Source organism: Lontra canadensis, unplaced genomic scaffold (assembly GCF_010015895.1).
Source record: "Lontra canadensis isolate GAN:19392208 unplaced genomic scaffold, GSC_riverotter_1.0 scaffold74, whole genome shotgun sequence".
Lineage (NCBI taxonomy): Eukaryota > Metazoa > Chordata > Mammalia > Carnivora > Mustelidae > Lontra > Lontra canadensis.
In genome coordinates, this window is record NW_022631068.1 from 3,077,752 (window position 1) to 3,101,017 (window position 23,266).

Here is a 23,266-nt window from a genome sequence, read left to right on the forward strand (position 1 = left end):
AAAAAAGGATAAAAAAATAAAAGAACAAGCTGTATTTGAGCAGAAGGCAAGACAGACACATGTACAAAGCCGACTCCATCTCTAACTTCCTGTGTACTTGAGCGAGCTATTTAAACTCTTTTTGAGCCTCAGGTTCTTTATCTGAAAAACGAAGGTGGTAACACCTCACAGCTTTTTTTTTTTTTTTCAAAGATTTTATTTATTTATTTGACAGAGAGAGATCACAAGTAGATGGAGAGGCAGGCAGAGAGAGAGAGAGGAGGAAGCAGGCTCCCCACTGAGCAGAGAGCCTGATACGGGACTCGATCCCACGACCTTGAGATCATGACCTGAGCCGAAGGCAGCAGCTTAACCCACTGAGCCACCCAGGCACCCTCACAGCTTTGGTTGTAAAAAATATGTAAGATAATGTAGCTAAAACATTTGGTAACATATCAGGCATTCAATAAATCCCAGAGTCTTGGGATAGAGTCCCACATCGGGCTCCCTGCTCATCGGAAGGGAGTTTCCTTCTTCCTCTACCCCTCCTTGATGCTTGTGTGCACTCTCTCTCTCATGCTCTCTCTCAAATGAACAAATGAAATCTTTTTTTTTTTTAAGATTTCATTTATTTATTTGACAAAGAGACAGAGATCACAAGTAGGCAGAGAAGCAGGCAGAGAGAGAGGGGGAAGCAGGCTCCCTGCCAAGCAGAGAGCCTGATGCGGGGCTCGATCCCGGACCCTGAGATCATGACCTGAGCCGAAGGCAGCGGCTTAACCCACTAAGCCACCCAGGTGCCCCAACAAATGAAATCTTTAAAAAGAAATGTATCTCCATGTATGGCTTATGGTCAGAAATTCTGAAAGATGGTAACGTAAAATCTTTCTTAGGCAACTATAAGTGAACAAGATAACTAAAACTTTTGTTATTAATAATTCAGAATCAACCATATGGTAGGCAGAATAATGGCCTCCATAGATGCCCAAAATCCTAACCCTTGGAACCTGTGAATATGTTAACTTATTTAGCAAAGAGACATTTTAGATGCAATTAAGTTAAGAACCCTGGGATGGGGAAATTATCCTATGCTATTGGAGTGAGCCTAATCTAATCACATTGGTTCTTAAAAAAAAAAAAAAGATATGGCTACAGAAGGATGGTCTGAGAGATGCAACATTGCTACCTTTGAAGATGGAGGAAAGAGATCAGGAGCAAAAGAATGTGGGTCACCATTAGAAATTTTAAAAGGCAAGGAGGGGCACCTAGCTGGCTCAGTCAGTGGATCATGCAACTCTTGATCTCAGGGTCATGAGTTTCAGCCCCACCTTGTATGTAGAGATTACTAAAAGAAATAAATAAACTTTAAAAAAAATAAAAATAATAAAAAGGCAAGGAAACAGACCCTTTGCCAGAGCCTCCATAAAGGAACTAAGACTTTCCAACACTTCGATTTTAGTCCAAACATGTGTTGCACTTCTAGGTTACAGAACTGTAAGACAGTAACCTTGAGTTTTGCTTTTTGTTGTTGTTTTTTATTTTAAAGATTTTATTTGTTTGAGAGAGAGCAGCAGCAGAGGGAGGGGGAGAAACCGGCTCCCACTGAGCAGGGAGCCCAATGTAGGACTCGATCCCAGGACTGCAGGATCACGACCTGAGCTGAAGGCAGATGCTTAACAGACTGAGCCAACCACGTGCCCCTAAACTTCAGTTTTTTTAAGCTACTAAATTTGTGCTGATTGGTTGTCATTGTTCGCTTTTTATTTTATTTACTTACTCATTTATATTCAAGCATAATAACACAGTGTTCTATTAGTTTCAGATGTACAATATTATGATTCAACAATTCTATATATTTGTCAGTGCTTATCGAGTTAAGTGTACTCTTAATTGCCTTCCTCTCTTTCACCCATGCACCCCAGCACCACAACCCCTCTGGCAACCAAAATTTGTTTTCTGTATTTAAGCCTGTAACATTTTTGCTAATTTGTTCTGGCAGCAACAGAAAACTAATACAATACATTGTATTAACTTAAATTTCCTCCTAAACCACAGGTTGCAAAGTATAGTTCAAAATCAAGGGACAGAAGAGAGAAATGAGAAATTATAACTTTGTAGCTCTCTGTGAATAATTAACAATTTAATGTAGCTAAAACTAGGGGTTATGATTCTTACCATAGGTGTCCATAGAATATCTGAAATGTGGGAAAAACATATTTACATTCTTTAGTTCTTCCACAGTTAGATCTCTGAACTTGTACTGAAAAGAGAAAAATGAGAATGGAATAAGAATAAAGCTTTAAGCAGCAGAACAATTACAGTGAACTTTTAACAGAATACTATGTGCTAAGCCCTGGGCTCTGAGTTTCAGGAATATGGATAGTATGTGATTTAATCCTCTTAATAAGGACCCCATGAAGGTTAATAGGGCTGATAACTGCTCTACTCTAAGGAGGATGAAAATAAAAGAGAATCAAAATGACTTGCTGAATTAGGTAGCAAATTAAGGAGTGAAGTCAGAGCTCAAACTCGGCCTGGTCTTATTATTATTATTATTTTTTAGATTTATTTATTTATTTTACAGAGAGAGAGAGAGAGAGAGAGAGAGAGCGCGCGCGCGCGCGCGCACAAGTAGGTAGACAGGCAGGCAGAGAGAGAAGGGGAAGCAGGCTCCCTGCTGAGCAGTGAGCCCAACACAGGGCTCAATCCCAGGACCCTGAGATCATGACCTGAGCCAAAGGCAGAGGCTTAACCTCCTGAGCCACCTAGGCACCCCTGGGCCTGGGCTTTTCATCACTGACTCAAACAGCCTCCCAATACACCCTGAAGGCTTAAGGAATAGGACAGGAGCACCCACATCACCACGTTCTAGATGCAAGTCTCATTCTTGAATACCTCATTCACTTGAGACTCCTTGATCCCTCCCAACCCTCCTGGTACTGCATCCTGGCTTTGGAAGGAAGGACAGACAGCATTCAATGGTCCGCCGTCAAGGTGAGCAAACTGCCTCCTCACTCATCCAGATATACTCCCTGAAATACTACCTTGGCAAAATCATTTAACTTCTTTAAATCTTTTTCCTCATTTGCAAAGAGAAACAATACTTACCTCTAGACTTGTGCTGGGGATTACATGAAGGAAAAAAAAAAAAGTATGTTCAGAATTTTTTCTCGGGGTGCCTAGGTGACTCAGCTGGTTAACCGTCTGCCTTTGGCTCTCAGGTCATGATCCCAGGGTCCGGGGATTGAGCCCCGAATGGGGTTCCCTGCTCACCGGGTATCTACTTCTCCCTCTTCCTCTGCCCCTCCCCCTGCTAATGCTCTCTGTCTAAATAATCTTTAGGAAAAAAAAAAAGAATCTTTTCTCAATCTGAAAACGAATTTGAGAAAACAATTGCATTTGCAATAGTATCAAAAAGAAAAAAACCACTCAGGAATAAATTTAACAACAAGATGTAAAACTCAGTGTAAAAACTATAACACTTTCTTGTTGAAAGAAATTGAAGTATATCTAAGTAAAAGAAAGCCATCCCTTGTTAATAGATCAGAAAACTTACCATTGTTAAGATGGCAATATTCCTCAACAGATTCAATAAACAACAATCCTTATCAAAATCCCAAATGGCTTTTTTTTTAATTTGCAAAAATTTACAAACTGATCTTAAAATTCATATTGAAATGGAGGAGACCTAGAATAGCCAAAAACAATCTTGTAAAAGAACACAAAAGTTGGAGGATTCATACTATAACTAAAAGACAGGCTGGGGCGCCTGGTGGCTCATCTGGTTGAACGTCCCACTCTTGGTTTCAGTTCAGGTCCTCAGCTCGTGATCTCATGGGTAGTGGGGTCGAGCCCCACATCAGGCTCCATGCTCAGCGGGGAGTCAACTTGAAGATTCTCTCCCTCTCCCTCTCCCTCAACTCACCCTTTTTCTCTCTCAAATAAATAAATCTTAAAAAAAAAAAAAAAAAAAAAGGACATGCCATAATAAAAAAGACAACAAGTATGGGAGAGGATGTGGAGAATCAGAACCCCAGGATATATAAACCACTGCTGGTAAGAAAATGGTACAGCTGCTTCGAAAAAGTCTGGCAGTCAGGAATTCCACTCTGAGGTATATAACCAAAAAAAGTAGAAACATATGTCATACAAAAAAAGTGTGCAGAATTGTTCAAAGCAGCATTATTCATAAAAGCCAACAACAACAAACCAAGCTAAAAGTCCATCAACTGATGAATGGATAAATAAAATGTGATAAATCCATAAAATGGAATATTCGGCCATAAAAAGAATAAAGAACTGATATATACTACCACATGAATGAACCTTGAAAACTGTTAGGCTAAGTGAAAGAAACCAGACACAAAAGGCCACAAATTATATGATTTGTATATGAAATATCCAGAATAGGCAAATCCATGAAGCAGAAAGGAGACTAGTAGGTGCCTACGATTATGGGAGATTGGGAAGAAATGGGGAATAACTGCTAATAGATTCTGTTCCCTCTCTCTGAGCCTTAAGCTTTTCATTTGCAAAGGAAATACAGCTCCCCTACTACCTAGCAACTTCACAGGTATGCCTCATGATTAACACATGTAAAAGTGGAATATTAAACAAAAACATATATAATAGTAAGTACAGGCAAGAAATGAAGAACCCACATGAAGCATATCTAAGTTAGAGAAAGGCCTCGAAGAAGAGCTGTCTACAATCTACATTAGAGTCTAGAATGGTACAGAAAATTAGAGGGAATGGAGAAGATCATTTTAACATGGGAAAGAATTTGGCAGGAGAAAAAGTCTATGATTATTAATCACTTGAGAGCAGGAATCATGTCTTATTCATCTCTGTATCTCCCCACAGCACTCAGCACAGGGTATGCCTCTGATAAATGTAGGCTGATTGGATGGGAATTAGCAAAGAGGCAGATGTATATGAGAAGAGTGGATACAGAAAGAAATTATGATCGACAGGACTGGGCATCAAAACTAAGAACTGACCAGATTAACTGCAGCAGAGTGAAATGAGGCCCAGATTCAGGGTCCCTGACTCAGTGTAAATAATGTGAATGAAATCATCCCACAAATGTACAAAAGCTTGCACTGTTGTCACCTGGAATATTTATTATGAATGAAAACTTTTGTTTTCTACCTAAAATTATAAGCTGTTTTTTCTAATCCTGTGAGAATGTGATTAATCACCTAGGGATATACATCAGAATGGATTTAATTGCGAAATTGCTATAAAAGTTGGTCGAAAGGGGGCAAAAGCAGTCTTCTTCAGGGCTTGAATACCCAAATGTCACTACTAGTCAAATATGTGATTTGCCTTTTTGACACCTAAAAAAAGACCTATTTCATTTTTCCTGAAAAAAATGTTCACATCATTTTCACTATATATGAAATAGAATATCTTCTTAGTGCAATATTAAGGCATATATTCCCTTACTGTTCCATACCACCTAAGAGAAGTGTACGGAACATTCTCTAAGGAAATGTGCCTCAGACTATACGATGTACTTAAAGGGAGCAGGCCTGTCACGAAAGAGAAAACATGTGGCCTGGGAGATTCTAAAACTAAAGCGATTATAGTGTCACAAGAGTTAGTAACACTTGGGGCACCTGGGTGGCTCAGTCAGTTAAGCCTCCAACTCTTGATCTCAGCTCAGGTCTTGACCTGAGATTGTGAATTCAAGCCCCACACCGAGGGCCCACACCGGGCTCCATGCTCCATGCTCCGCATGGAGCCTACTTTAAAAACAAAAAAATGTCAGTAAACAAGATGGGATCAGGAGGGAGACAAACAGTAAGAGATAAGAGACTCTTAATCTCACAAAACAAACTGAGGGTTCCTGGGGGGAGGGGATTAGGGAGTGGGTGGTGGGGTTTTGGAAACTGGGGAGGTATGTGCTATGGTGAGTGCTGTGAAGTGTGTAAACCTGGCGATTCACAGACCTGTACCCCTGGGGCTAATAATACATTATATATTAATAAAAAATAAAAAATTAATTTAAAAAAAGTCAATAACACTGAAAAATTGAGAAGTTACTAAAATTTTAACTTTATCTGCTATATTATGTTTATTTAGTGGGGGCTTATATTTAGGAAGATGTATAAGAGTACTCTTATTATGACATCCTCAAATATAGGACACACTATGAGGAATACTTTGTGGCATCATTTTATTAAAAAATGTTAACTGGCACACATCTTACAGATCAAGTCCAATCTTACATTCTATGAGTGAACAAAAGTAGGTTAAGCTACTTGTCCAAGATAACTAGTGATGTGGGAACCACAAAATTCTGAAATACCAATGAGGGAACCAGATTAATTTTTCTACACTTAATATTTGTTTCTTAAAATATTTATTTTTTTGATGGAGAGAGAAAGAGAGTGCACATGTGCACATGCAAGTGGGGGGGGGCGGGTAGGGGCAGAGGGAAAGGGAGGGAGAGAGGGAGAATCCCAAGCAGACTCCCCACTGAGCATGAAGGCTGAGTGTGGAGCCTGATACGGGTCTCCCCATATCCCACTCCCTGAGATCATGACCTGAGCTGAAATCAATAGTCGGACGCTTAACCGAGCCACCCAGGCACCCCTAAACTTAATATTTAATACAAACTAAAGAATATATACATACATGTATACACACGTGCGTGCACGCGCACACACACACACACACACACACACAAACATACACACTAATTTGGAAGAATAAATACCCATGCACCAACATGCTCACATAAGATCCAGAATAGTAATGTCCAACAAAACTTTCTGCCATGATGGAAAAGATCTATACGTGAGGATCTAATATAGGAGCCACAGGACACATGTGGTTGTTGACAATTAAAATGCGGCTGGTGTGACTCAGAAACTCAATTTTTAATTTTATCTAATTCTGACAAATAGCCACTTGTGGCTACTGGATACTATATTAAGACAGCACAGACCCCTCCAATACCATTATATCTGTCTGAGTGCTCCTCTTACCCATTCAACTGCCTCCCTTTAACTCAGATTTACATTTCTCTGCCTTCATCTGCTTTTATCATGCATATGTGTGTATCCCTAAACAACACGCTATTGATTGTTTAGTTTTTGTTTAATTTTAATTTTGTTGGTTTTACCAAATTATAACTTTCCATGTAACTTCCAATTTTTTTTCACTCAATATAATGTTTCTAAGATTCATTTGTATTGTTGCACATTGCAGTTAATTTTCACTGCCACACAGTAATGTTTTCCATTGTGTGAATATACAACAAATGATTCTTCCTTCTGTCAATGCACATTTGGGTTGTTTCTAATTTTTAGTTATAGATAATTCTGCAAATGTCTGTTGCTTCATATACTATGAATTCTCTGTGGTATCTACCTAAATGCAGAAGGGATATAAATCACACATAATCAAATTAACAAGGCCAAAGTTTCTCCAAAATGGTTAAATAGTCATTAAACCACTAGCATCCTCCAAATCATTTCAAATTAGCTTAATTCATGCTAATCTAATTTAGGAAAAATTATAAATATTGCATCCTCCAAATCATTTCAAATTATCTTAATTCATGCTAATCTAATGAAGGAAAAATTATAAAGTTCTTATTCTACTCTCAACTTTAACATTTCTTCCCACTGAACAATAATATGTCATGCTCCCCTCATTTAAAAACTTGATACATTCTGTGAAGAGAAGACACAAAGGGCGTAGTCATAAGCATGATACTTTTCTTCCTACAAAATCTATACCCACCTGTACCAGCAGATAAAATCATTTAAATCAATTAAATAAACACTTTCAGTCACGAGGCTTCACAACCTCGCACAGATGTGCAAACTGCCCCAACTAAGGCAAATCCCTTCTCCCCAAATAGCATGCATGTATGATTTCTGCATAGAGAAGTCTTAAGAAAATTAAGAATCACTTAACTAGAAAGCTGGGGAAAGGTGGGTTGCCTCAGAGTATACACTGGTGGGAAATCAAAGAGCCTGGACCAATGGCCTGGACTAAACTGGAAACTGGTACTAGTCATGCCCCAGAAATGTAGGTTAGATTTCTGGGTCAGGCCTCTCACTCAACCTTCCTGTAACTACTCAAGTCTTTCATTCACTGCAGTTATGTAGCACCTCCGCAGTGGTCAGGCACAGTGCTAGGGAAGGGAATACAACAGCACCGTCTCTGCGGTGAGTACACCGCATGAATAAATAAATAATTGTAAGTAAGTAATTACTCCACAACGTGATAATCCAGACTTCCGAAAGCAAGAAGGGAGAAGGGCGCGATTCCGAAAGCTTGCAGGGAGTGACATCTGAGTTGAGTCTCAGAAAGAGGAGACTGCAAGTCCAGAAAAAAGGGGCAGGCCCTATCAGCAGAGAGAAAGGCGTGGTTAAAGGGACAGGCGAGTGCCGGGAGCAGTTTGAGAACCCGAGACGCTGGTGGCGTGAGAAAGTTTCCCACCGGGTGGAGGATGCGGGCCCGGAGGAATCGTGGGCGGAGCCACAGCCCCCACCCTGGGACTGAGGGCTCGGGAGGGAGAGACCACAGCCTCCCGGGGGACACTCCCAGCAGCCGGCTTCAGGCCAGCCCGCCTCCGCTCCAAACCCCAAGATGAGTCGGGGAAACGTCTCGACGAGGCAGCCCGGCCCCGACACCCCGAGGCCCCTGACCCGGCCCGGAGGGCTGCTCGCACCTTGCCCAGTAGCCGTCTGAGACCCTCGCAGTCGAACTCCATCTCCATCCACCTCCCGGAGCCAGGTTCCGTGACTCCAGCTCGCGGAACTCCTTCCGTGCCCACCCTTGGACGGAGGCCGCCGAGGTCCAAGTCTCCCGAGCCGTCCAAGGCCACGCCCCTTCGCCGGCTGGAAAGTCTGCCCGCGTCCAACGCCCTGGCTAAGCGGCAGCTCCTCCCGGGAGTCAGACCAGCGCCCCAGCGCGGACCCTGAGCGCGGTTGGAAAGACGTTAGCGCCCCAGGGTCACGACCCGGCTTGCTGGAAGGAAACTTGGGGACATCTGTAAGGAGAGGAATAGGAAGGACCCGAGGAGATGCAGTAAAGGAGGTAGAAGCAACTCGCGCTGTTTTGGAAGAGTTTCTAGAAGGGTGTGTTAAATTCAGCAGAGTATCGAGAAAGATCCAGATAAAAAAATTATAGTTAGATTTAGGAACGAAGAGGTAACGGAACTTTAAAAGCAAATTTTCAAGAAGCTAGAAAGGGAAAATGGAGTCAGAAGGAGCATTATCGAAAAACTGGGCGATGGTGAGGGTTGGTGCAGCTTGCGGGGAGGAGTTGTCTTTTTTTTTTTTTTTTTTTTTAAAGAGGGGCGCCATAACTGTTGGTGGCAGAGGGAGGAAAAAGCTAGGTCAGAAAAAGAGTTTGAGAACAAGAAAGAAGGTAGATTGGTGGATAAGGTCATCCCCATAGAGAGGATGAGGGATGGAGTTTGCTGGCCTTGTCTGGTCTCCTTGACTTGTGATTTACTTACCTGCTTTATCCCTGATTTGAGCCGCTGGGCTTAAAAAGTGCAGAAGATGGATATTGTAACTGTCAGGAGGATGGGTAAGCAGGACCGAGGTTGTACTTACACCGTGAGCCAGAGGCAGGAATGCTGTAACTCTTAGAAGAAAAGGCTGGAAAGGGTATTATTCATTCAACAAACTTTTGTTGAACATTGACTATTTGCTAGATCTTTTTCTAGGCCTGAGGATACAGCAGTGAACAAAATGGGCAAAAAATATCGGTTGTCCTAAGGCTGTCATTCTTTTATTAGGAGGAGAGCAAAACAATGCATATAATAAGTAAATGAGACCATATGCTGGAAGGTAATTAAGTGTTGTGAGGAAAAAAGTTTTAAAAAGACAGGGTAAGGAGATCAGGGTAGGTCTCCTTGAAGGTGATCGGGTAAGTGTTCTCTATTAGAGGGCATTCAAAGCAAAATCCTACAACAGGTGTGAGCTCAAAACAGCAAGATGGGGGGTGTGGTTGGAGTAGAATGAAGTAAGAGGGGAGGAGACAGATGTAGGCTAAATCAGGGAAATAAAGGGGAAGCCACAAATGGCTTAGGGCAGTGATTCTTCCTATGTGGCCCCAGACTCAACAGCCTTAGCATCACCTGGAACTTGTGACAAATACAGATTCTAAGATCCCATCCCCAGACTTACAGAATCAGAAACTGGGTGGGGGAGGGGGGCATCTGGGTGGCTCAGTGGGTTAAAGCCTCTGCCTTTGGCTCAGGTCATGATCCCAGGGCCCTGGGATTGAGCCCCTGCATCAGGCTCTCTGCTCAGCGGGGAGCCTGCTTCCCCCTCTCTCTCTGTCTGCCTCTCTGCCTACTTGTGATCTCTGTCAAATAAATAAAAAAAATAAATTAAAAAAAAAAAGAAACTCTGGGGGAGGGGTGGTTCAAGTCATCATTTTTGACAAACGTGGTGATTCTAATGCCTGTGGGGCCTTTGTAGACATTTGTGATTCTGGCTTGTCAATACCCTATAGCCAGAAGAGCATCAGGAGCACACTCACACTTAAGCACCTGGGGTTGATTATTCTTTGCATCGAGGGAGCAGATACTGTGGAGTTCCATTGGGACTGCTCACTGCGGGAGTGTGAGAAAGACCTAGTATAGGACTGGGGCTTTGGGTGACTTGGGGGAGGGTTTAATGAAGTGAACCTTCACTCTGGATTGGGAGCTTTGAGAAAGCAGAGACAGTTCTGTGATTGGATATCTCAGTAAATATCCATACAATAGGCAAACTGGAGCAAGGAGAAAGCAGTAATTGGTAAAGAAGAAGCAGTCACTCATATGCATTAGCAGTGAGAAGAGGATGTTTGGTATTTCATGGGCTACACAGTGACCTGAGTTTGTCTCTGCTTAGACAAAATTATGAATTGGCCTTATTTGGTCTCATTTTATCATGGTCTGAGTGACCCTGTCTGATGTTTGCATCTGTGAGGTTGTTTTATCCAACAGGAGCATAACATAGCCTAGCCGTGAGTGCCGCGTCAACTTCTAACAACAGGGAGACCTTCCTGGCTGGGTCAGACCAGTTCCCAGATGTCAGGTGCTGCATTTTTCTCTTTTAGGCTTTTACTCTGAGAGAAAGAGGAAGCCGCTGGAGGGTTTTGAACTGAGAAGTGATGTGACTGAGTCTTAAAGGAATAGGTCTGACTACTGCCTTGTGAAGAGACTGCCTGTGGGGCGAGAGAGGAAGACAGGAGAGAAGGTAGGAGGGGAGAAGATTGAAAGATAAGAGGCCTCTGAGAGCACCTCAGGCAGATCTACCAAACCTAGGAAACAATGGGACTTCCAGGGCCTCTAATATCTAACAGACCCTGTCAGAAATCCTTTAATCAAGGAAATTATACCATGTTAGAAGTGAGGCCTGAGCAAGGGTCTTCAATCTTTGATGAAAGAACTGTTTATGGAAGACGCCTTTCATCCAAACAGCTCATTCTCTTCTGGTTTAGTCATGAATGACTTACAGGCCCTGTGACACTTTATGCCTCTCTGTGTATGTGTAGCCATCATTTCCTGTGTGGAAGTTTCTTTGCTAAGAATTTTACGTGCTTACCACAGTTAATCTTCTCAGAACCAATGACCTACATAAAATTATCTCAATTTTGCTGGTGAGGAAACTGAGGTTTAGGATTGTATTACCTATTTTCTCATTTCTGAGATCCTGTTGAGTAAGAGCTATATTACTGACAAGGTTTTAGGAGAGAAAAGGGTACAAAATTAAATATAAATACTAATTTTACCACTTACACCTATTTGAAAAGAACTAAAATGTGAAAAAGTATGCACCTTAAAATAGAGGATTTATGATATAATTGGCTCCATTTTATGGTTAGGGAAACCAAGACTCAGGAAGGTTAAATTATTGCAGAAAGTGATGTCAGAGACCATGTTCCTTCTCTGTGCATTTTGCTGCCTTTCTGTGTGTGAATTGTGATGAAAATTTGTGATTAATAATCTCCAGGAAGCTAGAGTTCTGTGCCTATTGGTATTTATTCATAAGAGGAAGATTGTGGAGTACAAACACTGGCTGACTTTGGTATGACCCTGGCCCCCCACGTCCAGAAATTGGCACTATTACAGCCTGTAATGTAGCCAGGCTGAAATATTCACTTTTCCCCCAAACATGTTGTGTCTTCTATGCTTTAACCTTTAATGCCCTGCCTGGGTTTTGTTTTTTTTTTTTCTTAATTGTACTGGACTACTTCATCTCTTCCTCTCTTTCTGTCCCCAAGGACTGTAAGGTCCTGACACGTGTCAGATCTCATTTGTCTCTGTATTCCCAGTGCCTCACATACTTGAGTTAATGCATGTCTTCATTCTTCTGATAGTTGCTAAGTTTGCTGAATGAATGTAAGTGTAGGGTGACCAAAGCCATAAGGAGAAGATGGTATAGTGTACTAGTTCTCAGCCTTATTAGCGTTTCAGACTTCAAAAAAAAAAAAAATCTGTTGGAAGATACAGACCTGTCCCAGAAAAATGTACATGCCAATGTATGCAGTCCCATTTTGTCTCCAGTTCTGGGAATGTTCAGAGATCCACTGAAGCCCATCCTTTCACCCTAGTTTAAAAAACTCAAACGTAGTCAGTGGGAGCATAATTTGCTACAGTCTTTGGGCAAAGTAATCTGACATACCTTTGACACTATAAGAAAAATTTTGGAAATTTGTCTTACTGGAATTAAGGTACCCAAGACACAGGAACAAAGTTGTTAATTATAGTAAAAGGAAAAAAAAAAATCCCCAAACTAAGAAATGGGAACCGTGTATATTTTGCATCTTTGTTTGTAGCTTGAGAAAAGTCACAAGAATGGCTTGTTTAAAATTAGAATTTTTTTCCTTGTGTTCTGCTTCTGATCTCTGTTTACACTCTTTGCTTTCATAGTTACTGGTCCGATCAGACATTGTTCAGGGATGAAATCCTGGTATTCCAAATATCAGACACATGTATCCTTATCATTTACTTCTCTTTCCCCTCATTTTTTTCATTGTGGTAAAACACACATAACGTACAATTTACCATCTTAACCATTTTTAAGTATACAGTTCACTGGTATTAAATATATTCGTAATGTTGCCCAGCCATCTCTACCACCCATCTCAATAATGATTTTCCTCTTCTAAAACTGAAACCCTATATCTATTAAATAATATTTTCCTACTCTTCCCTCTTCCCAGCCCCTGGCAACTCAGAATTCTATTTTCTGTCTCTATGATTTTGACATCTTTAAGTACCTCACCAATGGAATAGAATAGATAGCCCAGAAATAAATCCTTGCATACATGGTCAAATGGTTTTTGACAAGAGTGCCAAGACTATTCAATGGGGAAAGCCAGTCTTTTCAACAGATGGTGCTGGGAAGACTGGATATCCATATGCAAGGATGAATTAGACTCTTACCTAACACCATATATAAAAATTAAAATAGATCAGAGACCTAAATGTAAGAACTAAAACAATATAACTTTTAGAAGGAAACGTAGGAAAAAACGTCATGAAATCGGACTTGGCAGTGATTTCTTGGATATGACACCAAGGCATAGGCAACGAAAAAAAAAAGTAAATGAGACTGCATGAAAATTTTAAAAACGTGTGCATCAGAACCCAGTATTCTTCACTTAGATGTATGGAGACTGTGTTGCTGTTCATTGACCAACAGTGTATGCTGCATCCCAGGCAGTCCTACCACAGGCATCCTTTGTCCTTGGAAAGATATCCTTTGTCCTTACGAAATAAAATTACAATCTTTCTTTTCTTTTAAGTTCTTTTTTTGGAAGGATTTTATATAGCCTCTCCATTGTAATGCTGTATCGGAACTGGCATACTCTGTCATCTTGCTGCTTTCCTGGTTAACAAGTAAAAACTTGGCACTACTCGGAAGAAATTGTCTAAGAAATGTTGTGTAACAATTGCAACATTATGTATGGTGGTAAAAAGTGGGAGAAAACCTAAATGCACATTGTGCTGTTTATGAACTCACTGTCCTTCAGCTCCGAATCCACCATTCACTGCTTGCTCTGCTGTAATGAACCTGAACCTTGTAAAACCCTTTTTCCTTGCTCGTGGGGATGATAAGTTTTATCAATGGAGTACCTTGGGGAGCTACTAGAAGAGGAAGAAACTTTTCTTCCTGGTTCCAGGATGCCTTTGTTTCTCTTTGTTCTGCTGTGTGACTGGCATGTGGAGGCTATCCAGTGGTCCTTACCCATGTTGACTTCCCGTGGCCTCTCTATGGACTGTTTTCCATTGAGTTTCAATGGCGTCCCTGCCACTGAACAGCTTGTCTTGAGTTCTACCACCAACACCCCGTAGAGAACCCCTTGAGTTCTACCACCAGCATCCTGGTATATTCTGTTGGCAGATTCTCAGCAATGATCAGTGAGCCTCCCAGAAGAGACTTCCTGTCAAATTTCACCAGCATCTAGTCATTCTCTCATTGTGAGGTCTGGCCTGCAGCTGATTGAATTTCTCTACCATCCAGTCGGGGATGGCTACCACTTTTTCACCAAGTTTTGGATCTCAGCTCTGAGGGGCAGGGGCCACTCTTTTTTTTTTTTAATTTATTTGACATACAGAGATCACAAGTAGAGAGGCAGGCAGAGAGAGAGAGGAGGAAGCAGCCTCCCTGCTAAGCAGAGAGCCTGATGCAGGGCTTGATCCCAGGACCCTGAGATCATGACCTGAGCCGAAGGCAGAGGATTTAACCCACTGAGCCACCCAGGTGCCCCGGCGGGGGTGCGCTCTTACAAGTATGTTTCTCCCTTGGGTGCATTGCCTCAGCCTTAGGGGTGGTGGCTGCTCCCTATATATGCTATGTCTGTATAGGTAGAGCTTTCTACCTTTTCCTTAGTTAATCTCTTGTTCCTAGTTAATAATTCTCTTTATTAAACTTTCTCTGTTGAAATTACTGTGTGGTTTCCATCTCTTGACTGATAGATTCATCGTTAGGAGAAAGAGGAAATAAATGTGGACAATTATTCAGAAATTTAAAAAAGAATAAATTGGATTCCTGCATCTACCTAGAAGGATCAACTGCTACAGAGTTGCCTTCTCTCCATAAACAAAGAGAAGATTACACGGAATATATGAAATAATTGTTTACAGATCTTGCGCAAGAAGCAGCAAGCACAGGCCTGTGAACTTTGAGAGACAGTAAATAAAGGAGATGAGCCTTGCAATTGCCCCAGCCTGGTGCGTGGAAGTGATTTTCAGACTGCCGCACAGTGGGGTTCCCCAAACCAAGATTACTCTTGCTAGGTTGTAAAGAAAGAGCAGAGTACAAAGGAGGCCAGAGTGGCAGGGAACTGCAGGTTGGGGTCCTGGCAAAGAAGATTCTACAGAGAGAGAACTCTGGAGATCTCAGTAGGGGTCCTTGTGAGTGTTTGGCTGAGTTAGGCCAGGATAAGAGTCACCCACAAACAGCAGGCCATACACTTCCTGGAGCTCCCAAAAGGGCTAAGAGTTGTGGAAAATTCCACAGATTTGAAAGGCTGAACACAATAGGCATCAGAGAGAGTGCCCAGTGGGCATGAGAAGGGTCATAGCTCAGTAATGGGGATAATTATCCTCAGAGTAAAAGCTGCTCTTTGCTCACTTAACAAATATTAAAATAAGCCTCGAAAGAATCAAACTGATCCAAACATCCTTGAAAAAAAACGAAACAAACAAACAAAAAAAACCAAACCCACACTACTGAAAGGAATATAACCAAGTCCAGTAGACAGCCTTGTAAAATTCACCATGTGAACATCGAACCAAAACTTACCAGGCATTCAAAGAAGTAGGGAAATATCACCCATAACAAAAAGAAAAAAATCAACCATCAAACATCTCCAGAAATGACAGAGATGGTAGATTTGCAGATGGAGTCCTTAAAATGTTTACCATCAATCTTACAAAAATGCTCAAGGATACAAAGGGAAGCATGAACCTGACGTGGAAAAAAAAAAATGAAAGAATTTTTTAAAAGACAAATTGAGCTTGAAGAGATGAGAAATAAAACATCAAATGAAAAATGCACTGTATGGGATTCGCAGAAGATTAGACACTGTAGGGGAAAGACGAGTGAACTTGAAAAAGAAAACAATGGATACTATCCAAAATGAAACAAAGAGAATCAAAAGACTCAGGAATGAACAGAACCACCAGCAAGCTTTGGGACACCTTCACATTGGTTACTGGCCTCGCACGCAACAGAGGTCACAGAGGGGAACTGGGAGGCAGAAAAATATTTGAAGAAATATTAGCCAAGTATTTTCCCAATTTGAGGAAGACCATAAACCCCAGTTCGAAGATGCTCACTGAACCCCAAATAGAAGAAACATGCAGAAAATTACATAGTCACAGCAAAGTAAAATTGCTGAGAATAGTGATAAAAGGTTTTTTTAACAGGCACTTACCATATGATTCAAATACCCCTGCTGGGATTTACCCTAGAGAAACTAAAACTTATGTTCACACAAGAAACTGTACCCACAGATTTATAATAATCCAAACTCTGCTCATAATAACCCAAACTGGAAACAACCCAAATGTTCTCTGAAAGGTAAATTGATAAACTGTGCTGTCCGTGCAGTAGACCATGTGTTCATCCAATAAAACAGGACAAGCTATCGGACAACGTGGATGAATCTTGAAAGCTTTGTGTTAAGCGAAAGAAGCCTGTGAATGAGCCTGTCACTCTCTTTATGTGAAGTTCTGGAAAATGCAAAAGCAGATAAATGGCTTCCAGGGGGCAAGGAGTCCAAGGGAGGAGACTTACTGCAACGGGGCACAGGGAACTTGTTGAGATAATTGAGATTTCTTCTCTCCTGATGGTGGTGGTAGTTACAAGATTGACACATTTTTCAAAACTCATCAACTGCACGCTAAAAGGAGTGGATTTTATCATATGTGATTTATACCTCAATAAAACTTCTTATTAAAAAAAGGAATGTGTTTAAATTTTTTTAACCATTGACCCAGGAGGATGTCCGTGATGTATTGTTAACAGAAGAAAAGCAAGGTTCTTAGTAGCGTAAGTAATCTGATCACCTTTGATAAAGCAACGCTGGAAAGAAATCCTGTATATCCCTCCATATGTGTACTGATGTTTGCAAGTTCATGGAGGATCCTTTGGCAGAAGGGTACAAACCAGGCTTGGGTACATCATGAGGGTGGGAATTGAGAGGGAAAAAGGGGGAGATTGTTAGATTTTTCTTATATGTCTGCAGGTGGTTTCATGTTTTACCATGAGCACCTATTATTTTCATCATTCAAAAATGTAAAGCAAATAAAGGGCATATCAAAATAAGACAGGATATGTGTCTGTACAAAGAATTCTGATGGAGAGAAGGGTCCATTATGACAGTGCACGGAGGTCAAAGGGATGAAGATGAGGTCATTAGACTTGACAAAAAGGAGGTCTTTGGTAACCTCTGAGAGCATCTAAGTAGTGGTTTGGGACCAGAAGTTGGAATGTGATATATGGAAAAAAGGTAGAGATTGGGAAGAAAAGCTTTGAGTGTGGACCACTTGTTTAAGAAGTTTGTGGTTAAAAGGAAATTAGGAAACAGGTTAGGAAGGGAGCCACAGCATGAGTTGGAGGTTTCTGCGAGGAAAGGACTTCCTTGTGGCTTCTTGAAGGCCAAGTGAGGAGAACCAGCAGAGAGTTACTGACCAAAGATATTGAAGAATGGTATAAAATGGTGGTGACAGAGCCCTTGGGATGATGAGAGAGTTGCAGGGACAGAAATAAGAGATGTCTCACTTTCCCTAGAATTCAGTTTATTCCATTCACACCCTTCCCAATCGCTGTCTGCCCTGTCTTAGTCTAGGGAGCCCAGCTTCCTAACGGGTAGCTGGGCCCTGAGTCCTGGCCCTGGTCTGGAGCACCAGCCTTGTGACCTGGTGCAGGTCACTTAGGCTCTACGCTTCAGTCTTCTTAGTAAATGGGCTTGATAATAGTACCTACTTCATATTGTTGCTATGAGAGAATGCATATAAAAAGCTTAGTTTGCCACGCACCTACTGGTCTGGGGGCAGTCTCTCTGACCTGTTGTGAGCCTGGGCCATGTGACCAATGATGTCACAAAGCACTACTAGACTCCTGACTTCTCCAGTAGGGCCGTGTGGATCCTTTGGAGCCAAGGACTGGAGCTGACATGCAAGACCTCTACCAACTGAGGGTTTCATGAGCACACTCCTTTGCCAAGACCTTGGTGAATAGTCTTTAACTGCGCAGTTGTGTCTTAGACATTGTTTTACTTGTTATCATGATTGTACTTGGCTGGATGCTTTTTGTTGGACTTGCATGTTACATGGGCACATTTCCGGAGTTCATGGTAAGTAATGACCCTGCCTGTGAACCCCTGGTAATGGGCAGTCCTGGCTCTGGCTCCCCCTCCCAGCTGGGATTTCTGACCAAAGGGGAAGGTTAGTTGAGGTCTCACCACTAATTAGAAGTCAGGATGCAATGGAACAGAGTTCGTTTCCCAGGCAACTTTTCATCCCCTTGGGATATCTTTAAGTTCCACCTGCCTCTTGGGTACATAATAGCACTTATCTCAAAGCATTGTGGAATTTATAAGGGGTCTGCTGGAGACAGGGTTTGAGGCCAAGCAGATCAGCGGTCACTGGTAGGAAAGGGAATGTGAGCACTGGGGGAACCTCCCAACGGCCCTTGCGGCATACAGAGGCAGTTCCTACTAGGCCAACAAGTAGAACCACTTCTGCCTTTACATTTCTTTCTGATTCAGCCTCCAACTCTGAAGTGGAAAGAGAAGTGGTCTATTCAGGAGGACAAGACACGACTGAGGAGCCAGACCTTGGATGAAGACCCGCAGCTCTGAGTGAGTGGTCAGGTCTGCTGGACTCAACTTCTCCCTTTCCAGAGAATGCCGCAACGCTCTGAAATCTCAGTGGAGAGTTTATGTCCCCCCTGGGAAACATATCAGCTGGCAAAGGGGAGGTGGTTTGAGGTATGCGGTGGGGAAAGAAGACAGCAAGCCCTGCTTTGGGCAGCAGGCCAAGGTTCCAAGATTGGTTCAGCGCATCTCCTAAGTATTCTTTTCAAAGACTCTTCCTGTCTATTAATATCTTTTCTCACAAACTGTAAGAAGTTGGATGAGTATTTTCAGTGCCCCTTTTTGGCAGCTCCCAAGACTTGAGTTATGGTGAATGAGTTAAACCCCTAACGTTGCTCCTCACTAGCTGTATGACCTTGGGAAGGTTGAATTCTCTCTAAACCTCACTTTCTTCACCTGCCCAATGGCGATAGCTCAGTATCTTACTACTTTTGTGAGGATTGCATTTGGGAATTCATGTCAAGCATTTGATGCAAAGTATTTACTAAGTGCTAACTTAACAGATGAACAAAATAATGAACTGGTCAGCAAAGATTGACTTGAGACAACATCCTCAAGCTATTTACCCAAGGCCACAGACCAACTCGCTTGTGAAGCTGGGATGCAAGCATAGGACTTAATATCCTCTTGGACTCATTCCACTGGACCAGCCCGCCTCTAGGAAACGTGAATACAGTATTCTTTTAGCAAGCAGCTCTTGGGGTTCTCACATCCCACTTCCTTTCATTCAGACCTGTTCTTTCAAAGATGTTCCCACTGTTAGAGAAACTTAAAGTCTTAGTAATAAACCGTTACAGGAGCAGGTTTTCTGGGAAGCTACTCTAGACGACAGGGCATCAAGTCCCAACCCCAGGGGTACTAGGAACAGGGCATGAGGGTTCTTATTTTCTTCCTCCACCTGCCTCAGAATGTCTATGTGAATATTGACCCAACTCAGTTCAGACCTCAGACCTCAGACCTCAGGGGATGGGGATGTGGATGGGGGCACTGGGCACCAGCTTAGCTGAGCCGGCTGATCCTGACCAAACCCCCGAAACTGTTCTGCTCCTCAGCTTTCTCCTGCTGTGAATTGAGCATAACAGCCCATTTTCCTTCCCTTCCCTTTCCAGCGAGACTGAGAGGGGGCATACCCTGCATAATGAGGGTTTACCTGTGGTGTTTCACAAAATGCAAGATTTTTCTCTTTCAAGTAGCCTAGCAATAGTATATAAAGTAAATTGCTCACAGCATGCCTAGACAATCCTCCCAATTAATCCAGGGCATTTTGTCTTGTTTTGTTTTGTTTTGTTTGCATAGCAATGCTTTTTTGCATCTGATTGCATAAAACCGGTAGTTAATATTTTGATGGGAGAGGAGTTAATAAAGATGTGATGCCAGTTAGATCCTAACCACGTAGGGTCACCAGTGAACAACGCCCTTTATTAAGGGTTCTTTGGCCCCAACATACCAGGCACCCTGGCCAACTGTCCCATAGCTGCTTACTCTGACTGGTCCCCCCTCAAGGTCACAGGAGCTGATGTCACAATTGGTGTCTGAGCTCTGGCCCCCAAAATGGGTATGGCAAGCCACTGCAGTTCAGACTAGACCACAAAACTCTCCAGCCAGGAGCTATCATGCTGGGCTATCCACCATCTGGTCTTGAATGAAGACAGCCCAGTTCCCAGGACTCAAGGAACTGAACACCTTTCAGAACCACTCATTTTCCCCAGCACACACCGCAAGCTGAGCAAGAAACTCCACGATGATTGTTGTCTTATGGTTGGTTCTCATTGCAGGAACCATGTGGAAGGGATATAAGTATCCCCCAGGAGGGGTAAGTGTGCTTTCAACTTTGTTCTCTATTCTTACTTTGAAATGTATTCCCCCAGATCAAGGAGCTAAGCATCAAGATCCAACTCTATTAACTTTAGAAACAAAGAGTCTTCTTCTTTTTTTTTTTTTAAGTCTTTTCTTTATTAAGAAAGTCCTTGTAGCTTATGTACTTCTATTATCGTTCACTGAAAGTTCCCTCTCTTTCATGTCTTTTATACATATTTTCTTAAGGATCTTTAGTCTTAGATTCGTCAGTTTCAAAGAACCTGGAGGTATAGAGGTAAAGACATCTCAGGCCCAGAGTCACAGCTGTCCAACGTAAGTCACCTCGTCTTGTGCTCAGGGGGCCATTTTGTGCGCTCTGGCTTCAGTAGCATTTCTTAAATCAGCTCCCACCAGCAACCCAGACCTCCCTCTTTCTCCTCGAGTAAACGGTGGTCGATAAAGTGGTTCTGGTGCTAGAGATCTTCTCTCTTCCTGGTAGACCTTGGATATTTGTCCCTTTTTGGCCTCCTCCTCTGTGACTATGTCCCTCTGTCAACTGGGATCAAAGGCATTAAGACACAACTGGTCAAAACTACTTGTGCCTGTCCTCGGCAAGGAGGGCAACTGCCTCATGCCCACACTCCAGCAGACACTAGGTAAGGCCCACCTGACATACTTTTCTCCCCCCAGACCCCGGTGGAAATAAGCAAAGATGATCCTGGCGAAGTAATGCAGCTCTGAAGCTCACCTGGCCGGCTATACAGCTCCTGTTGTTGGTTTTGCATAAAGTAATTGCACATTATTTTGTCACATTTTATGTAAAAAGTTACTGTACTTTTTAAGATGAAGACTTGGTATTCTGTTAGCTCGAAACAGGGGGATGCAGGCTGGGGAGGTAGTTAGATGAAATCTGATTGGGTCCCTTGTGTTTTAAGACTAGCAGTAAGACTAATACCTCGTTCAATTTGCCCCCTCTTCTGTATCCTTAAGGATAGAAATTCTCCAAAGCTCCTTAGACCCAGTTCCCAAGTATAGGCTTTCTCCTGTGTCCAGGTTCAGGATTGAAAAAAACGTTACAGAAAAGGCTGTTGGGCTAATGTCAAGCCTGTCCTTTGGGGATACGTCTCTGTGGCCTTTTCACAGCTATTAAGAACTTAAGGCTTACACTGTATGGGGAAAGGACTGCATTTTAATATCGGGTGCTAAATTATACATTTTTACCCTCACAATAACCTGGGTTGGCCCCTGGCCTCATTTAACAAAATGGCAAAAATGAAGTTGAGAGGTTCAAGGATCTTACCAGCCCCACAGCTCTGGATTGCAGAGTCAAGATTAAGATCCAGACCCTCTCCTTGGTTTTTATGTGCCAAGGAAAAGACCCAAACAAGAGCCCGGAATATCCAAGATCTTGGCTGTCTCTTGGCTCAAATGCCTCCCTCACCTGAATAGCCAAGAAGGTGCCTGATGATTCTTTGAGCAGTGATTGCCGCTAATAGAAACACATAGGAACAAAACAGAAACACATAGAACAAAAGCCAACTAACTGCTCAGTCCTCGGTAGGATGCAGTTTGAGTTTGAGACCAAGGATGGAAACCTAAGTATAAGACCCATGCTATTATTCTGGGCGCTTGAGCCCTAATTCTTTGTAAGCCCTCTAGAGGTGGTTTGGGATTTTCTGACCTTGAGGGGAGTTGGGGGGTGGGGCGGGGGAAGAACCTGAGAGCAAGCACTTTTTTTTTTTTTTTTTAAGATTTTATTTATTTGACAGAGAGAGAGTGATCACAAGTAGGCAGAGAGAGAGAGAGGAGGAAGCAGGCTTCCTGCTGAGCAGAGAGCCCAATGCGGGGGGCTCGATCCCAGGACCCTGAGATCATGACCTGAGCTGAAGGCAGAGGCTAACTCACTGAGCCACCCAGGCGCCCCACAAGTACTTTTGAAGCAAACTGTATGGAACTTTTCCCATCCTGTGGCTACGTGGGGTGACTGATCGTTTCATTGTTCAAAAGGGCAATGTTACCACCAAAGTAGATCTTTTGGTTATGCAGGTAACATTTTGTCGATGACTATTTAGTTCATGTTTGCTAAACTCTCTTTAAGTGGCCCTGGGCACTGAATGGATTGCCCTTATGTTTTATGTTAAGAAAATAGAACTCAAAAGCCATAAGCAACACTGTGTAATCCTGACTCTAGGATAGTACCATCTCTTATACCTCTTATGTGGCCAAGACTCTGCATCTCATCCAGTTAAGTGCCTGCATTCTCTGGCTGCACAGCTGTGCCCATTTGCCTCCTACATATCCCAAAGGACTCATCTCAAGTTATTTCAGGCTCTTTCTATTATAAGGGATCAGAACCTGCTCATTTTCTTGATAAGAACTATATACCTAGTTCTTCCCTCCAGTTTTCTGAGTATACCTCCAAACAATTCTCCTAACCTGGGTATCTGGTAGCAGACCAGTTCTTAAGCTGGTGGGGGTGGGGAATGGTGTCAGTTGTGAGCGGACATGAATGTGTCAGGGATAATGAACAGTTGTGTGTGTATAAGGAGGCAAATCCCATCTTAAGTCTGATGAGCCTACTGGGGGTTCTAGCTGGGAAAATGTTCAGGGCGATGGGAGAAGGAATATCTGAGTT

The 23,266-nt window shown here is 42.4% G+C and overlaps 2 protein-coding genes across 8 annotated transcripts in view; one reads left to right on the forward strand and one right to left on the reverse strand.

Annotated features, from left to right (window-relative positions):
• The window catches only part of UEVLD (UEV and lactate/malate dehyrogenase domains), a 53,234-nt gene extending 44,485 nt beyond the window's left edge, over window positions 1–8,749 (reverse strand). For 3 of the 5 annotated variants that reach the window (XM_032881176.1, XM_032881178.1, XM_032881180.1), the window contains exons 1-2: window positions 8,672–8,749; window positions 2,155–2,239 (exon numbers count right to left, since the gene is read on the reverse strand). In XM_032881176.1, the coding sequence (XP_032737067.1) occupies window positions 2,155–2,239; window positions 8,672–8,719 (133 nt within the window). In that variant the 5' untranslated portion in view covers window positions 8,720–8,749. Of the gene's footprint in view, window positions 1–2,154; window positions 2,240–8,671 lie in introns of those variants that run through there. The other 2 variants (XM_032881177.1, XM_032881179.1) reach the window with 2 other exon arrangements.
• Window positions 8,750–8,904: 155 nt separating this feature from the next.
• Window positions 8,905–21,433, forward strand: SPTY2D1OS (SPTY2D1 opposite strand). Of its 3 annotated transcripts, none has more exons than XM_032881182.1 (5): window positions 8,905–9,039; window positions 18,094–18,312; window positions 18,727–18,819; window positions 20,610–20,647; window positions 21,322–21,433. In XM_032881182.1, the coding sequence occupies exons 2-3, from the start codon at window positions 18,244–18,246 to the stop codon at window positions 18,817–18,819; spliced, it is 162 nt and encodes a 53-aa protein (XP_032737073.1). In that variant the 5' UTR covers window positions 8,905–9,039; window positions 18,094–18,243; the 3' UTR covers window positions 20,610–20,647; window positions 21,322–21,433. The 3 variants fall into 3 exon arrangements, 2 of the variants coding, with proteins under 2 accessions (XP_032737073.1, XP_032737072.1); XR_004385403.1 differs by lacking the exon at window positions 8,905–9,039 and adding an exon at window positions 17,361–17,466 and having other exon boundaries at window positions 18,727–18,831; XM_032881181.1 differs by lacking the exon at window positions 8,905–9,039 and adding an exon at window positions 17,362–17,466.
• The last annotated feature ends 1,833 nt before the right edge of the window (window positions 21,434–23,266 follow it).